General features: G+C 34.2%; 1 protein-coding gene across 1 annotated transcript; it reads right to left on the bottom strand.

The window, feature by feature from the left end:
- Nucleotides 1-1,121: 1,121 nt before the first annotated feature.
- ndufa7 (NADH:ubiquinone oxidoreductase subunit A7) lies at nucleotides 1,122-2,816 on the bottom strand. Its single transcript, XM_032571021.1, has 4 exons — nucleotides 2,688-2,816; nucleotides 2,408-2,457; nucleotides 1,466-1,603; nucleotides 1,122-1,294 (listed from the first exon to the last, which is right to left on the bottom strand). Exons 1-4 carry the CDS (start codon nucleotides 2,736-2,738, stop codon nucleotides 1,207-1,209), a joined length of 327 nt encoding a protein of 108 aa, XP_032426912.1. The 5' UTR covers nucleotides 2,739-2,816; the 3' UTR covers nucleotides 1,122-1,206.
- Between the last annotated feature and the right edge of the window lie 1,226 nt (nucleotides 2,817-4,042).

Here is a 4,042-nt window from a genome sequence, read left to right as displayed (position 1 = left end):
AAACGTTGTAACCTGTCAAATAATTGCTTTTAAAATATTTAACAAAATCTGCTCTAAAAGACTTCATAGTTGTATCCCATCCAAGACCTTAAGCAGACGGATAAAAAGAGGGCTGATTTTTTCCCCCCAGAAATATTTATTTGGTCTTTTTCTCATCTTTGATTAAAGTTTCTGCAACATTTTATGTTTTGTGATTTCTCTTATAAAAAGTGCGTGTTTGGCTTTGTTTTACGGTGGACAACTAAAGCAAACACAGAGGTTATTATTGAACTAATTTAGATTACTGACCAAATTCCACAATCATGAATAAAAATGTCCTATCCAACATTTTTCACGTTTTATAAATGAAAGAGAAATAAAAAATAACTCTAACACCCTTTAGAGTTCTGTTTTTTAAAAGATATTAAAATTAAAAACCCAACACTTCTTATTTTTCATAATCGTTCAATGACCAATTGTTTAACTGATATTTTACATTTTCTTTACTTATTTGGCCAATCAACTTCAAATATATACATATATTTTAGTTTTCCCTTTAAACAGACTTTTATATAAAGTGGTGTTTTAGAGAATTTCATTAGAGCAATATTTGGTCATTTTTAATTAGGTGCTAAATAAAATAATATTCTTAGATATTTTTGTAAGAAATTCACACTGTGCATATTTTCTCATGTCCTAAACCTACCAAAAACACAAAGTAAAACAAACAAAAACCAAGATATTTTACTCAACTATCCAGAGTTGAGTTTATCCATCTGTGATCACTTTTTGATAAACAACCTCAGTGCTCTGATATTAAAAACTATTTCCAGCCTAAAGCCATGTTTGTTTTCCAATATCAATTTATTCACTTGTTTTGACAAATGTCATTAAGTCACAAACACATGCTCTTATGTTACTTACTGTTACCTTTCAATATCAGTCTGTCCTCTTTACTTTGTTTATAGGGCAAAGTTGACAGTTAAGATTTTTGACTCGCAAGTTAATAACAAAAAGCTTGTCCTAATTCACATGATTGGCAGAAAATTTGTTCAACTGGATATATTCTTATGTCTGAGTTGAAAAATTTATATGTCAAATTCTTACATAGCTGTTGTGATTAATAAATCAGAAACAAAAACTTGAAATAGCATATTTTATTCACAATTTATTCTATTGTACAAGATACAACAACAGCAGAAGTAATCAGGAGGCTCAGGTTGCTGCTCAGAGGTACGGCTGATCTGTGGACAGCGGTGGGGGTTCATAAACAGTTCCAGGCATCACGGGAGCCTTTGTTGTCTTAGCAACCTCACTGAAACATATCAAACATTGTTAAGAAAACATTAGATATTGACACATGAAAAGTAAATTACCTCTTTGAAAAGTGGACCAGATCTATTGTCTTAAAAAAAGAACTGTAAATGGTTTACTTTAACACTGGCGGAGCTTAACATGCTCAAAAAGTCAGACAATTTTATTTTACCTCCCAGCAGTAAGAGCCTTCTGTGAAGACATCACGACCGTGGCGGGTACCGACTCTCTCCGGCCGTCTCGGGTGCAATAATAGTTGTTGGCAAACTTGTGGCTCGGGCCTACGGGCAGCTTAGGTGGTGGCTGTGTCCTTATGAAGCATGGACAGACATCAGTGACACCGCCTTCAAAGATCTTACTGCATTGAATCTGTGTGAAACTTCAAATTGGCTTTTAATTATTTTCCTTTATCTACAGAAAATAAATGTGTCTAATCTGTGGGTTGGGCTTTTGTACACTTTAAATTATTTTAAAGTGTTATTTCTTTTTTCAATCTAATAAAGACCCAATCGGTAAACCATGATTGGCAGCATGGTGTAGGTGATTTGTACCTTGACTGTATGTGGCAATCTGGAGCTAACAGATGCTAAATGGTAATCTTTTCAAATCGTTACATTTTATGAATTCATGTCTTAAGAGTGCAGAATTTTAGGTTAAGTAACTAAAAATGTTCTGCATATAATGGCTATATGTTCGCTGACTAACATGCAAGTAGTTAGTGTAACAACAAATTACAAATTTTGAAGCACTGAGCTCTGTGGTTTGTACATGTTCTTTGTATTAAATTCCAACCTTAAACAATGGCAAACATGCACATACTTTGGGAACCAGAAACAAATTTGGGTACAATTTAAAGACGGATGCAAACCCTTTAATCTATGCTGAAAGAGGATGTGGCTGTGACAATCTATGAAGCAAGATACTTCTAGATGTGTCTCTGGTCCAACACATCTGAATCAAATAACTGCTTTGTATCCTAAGAATCCAGGTGGTAATGTCTTCATTATTCAATCCAGGTGTTGTCAAAATTAAGGTATTCTTTTTAGTTAAATTGTGCGTTTCTAGAGGGCAAAAAATAACTCCACATTTCACAGCACGGTGGATTAAACATTACCTCTTTGCTATCTCCTCATAACGCAGCTGCAGCTTGGCTTGCAAGTCATGCTGGGAAATAAAAAAAAGTGAAGGTTTATGTTTATGCAGTGCAAACGTTGCATTTCAATCAAATCTATATAGAGTTTACTTCTCATTAACGCTGTTCAACATTAGCTAACAGAACCGCTGCCTCGCTGTGCTAACCGTCCGGATTTATCATCAGCAGGACACCATTTAATAAATAAATCCCGGATTATCAAAGTTTATTTTAGTTCTACGACTATAACTTTATTTCTTACCCCAGCCAGTACATTTCGAAGCCTCTGGATGATTTTAGTAGCAGTAGCCATGCTAGCTGTTGTTGTGAAGGACACGAAGCTTCTTCTGTGGTGTCACAGCGCTTCTCAGCACAGCAGTGACACCCACCTGCCACATAGGAGAACTGCTGGATTTAAAAGAGAAGTACAATACAACGTTTTACCTCTTGTTAGATTCATCAAAGGGTCTTTTTAAATAAGAGTGCCTGTTTTACACTTAAGGACTCACAATTTTGTGTAATTTTAAAATTTATGCTTTACTTCACCTTTTGTCACAGAACAGAGTCCTGTCACCTGCAGAAGCATTCAGACGACCCAGTTGTTGGGAATAAGAGATGGACAGTAAGTACAGAGAGCTGGTGGACCACTGTGTGGTATGGTGAGATGACTGTAGAAGAAGAGATTCTTTCATAAAATGAAAAACGCTACAGACAGCCCTGAGTATTCTCTACATGATGACATAGTACTATGTCTGTAGTCAGAGGCTTCTTCAGATTTGCTCTGATACTGACCACTACAGGAGAACCTTCTTGCCCACATTCATCCATATCTACAACTCCGAAAAGATAACAGAGTATGTAATTTACTGGAGTTATAATGTTGATTTTCCCTTTTGAACTAATTACCTATTTTGGTACTGAAAATGAACTGATACAGTAACAGCGATATAGTTTTAAAAGTAATCTAAAAACTTGTGGAAACCTTAATTTCTTCTTCTAGAGTTCAAAATTTAGTTTATCTTTAGCCACACTCATTAGTAGTCAAAGAATTAACTGTTGTTAAAGTTTAGTAAGGATATAGCCTTTTATTTATAGGGAAAATATACAAGTATGGACTACTGTTAATTTTACACTTTTCCCTAACATTCATAGAGTTCTAATTTCTGTAGTAAATCAACTTTGCTTCACACTTAAGATTATTTTTGCTTGCTTTACTGTTGCTTCTCTTCTTTTAATTTGAAAGAGACAAACATTTTGGTAAGAAGTTAGATTTTTTTCTTATTTAGTCAAGAATGATCAAAAGACAATAATAGTGTATCTTTTTTGCCTTTTTCTTAAAACTTATGTAACAGAGGTTATTTTCTTTACTTTGAGCACACTTCAGCAAATTTTACACATTCATCACGTCCGTGAATCTAAAGTAAGATCTGCGAGTACAGAACATTTGCTTTAATTTCTTGAATGCAGTTTCTTATATTGTCAAATTTAATTTTATAAACCTTACTGCTCTGCAATAGATAAAAAAAATACCCAATAAACAGAAGCCTATTGTAACATCAACCAGAGTTTGGCTTAAAACCTGGTTTCAATGAATCAAAAGTCAATAAAACAAAGGTG

The sequence above is a fragment of the Xiphophorus hellerii genome, chromosome 9 (genome assembly GCF_003331165.1).
Source record: "Xiphophorus hellerii strain 12219 chromosome 9, Xiphophorus_hellerii-4.1, whole genome shotgun sequence".
NCBI classification, from domain to species: Eukaryota; Metazoa; Chordata; class Actinopteri; order Cyprinodontiformes; family Poeciliidae; genus Xiphophorus; species Xiphophorus hellerii.
This window is presented reverse-complemented; position numbering and strand designations above follow the sequence as displayed.

What these genes read in the sequence shown, in the direction of transcription:
- ndufa7 (XM_032571021.1), bottom strand. Translation starts at nt 2,738, where the DNA reads ATGGCTACTGCTACTAAAATCATCCAGAGGCTTCGAAATGTACTGGCT. An exon ending in TTCGAAATGTACTGGCTGGG is followed by an intron (nt 2,458 to 2,687) that starts GTAAGAAATAAA and finishes TTTATTTCCCAG; the next exon opens with CATGACTTGCAAGCCAAGCT. An exon ending in TATGAGGAGATAGCAAAGAG is followed by an intron (nt 1,604 to 2,407) that starts GTAATGTTTAAT and finishes ATGCTTCATAAG; the next exon opens with GACACAGCCACCACCTAAGC.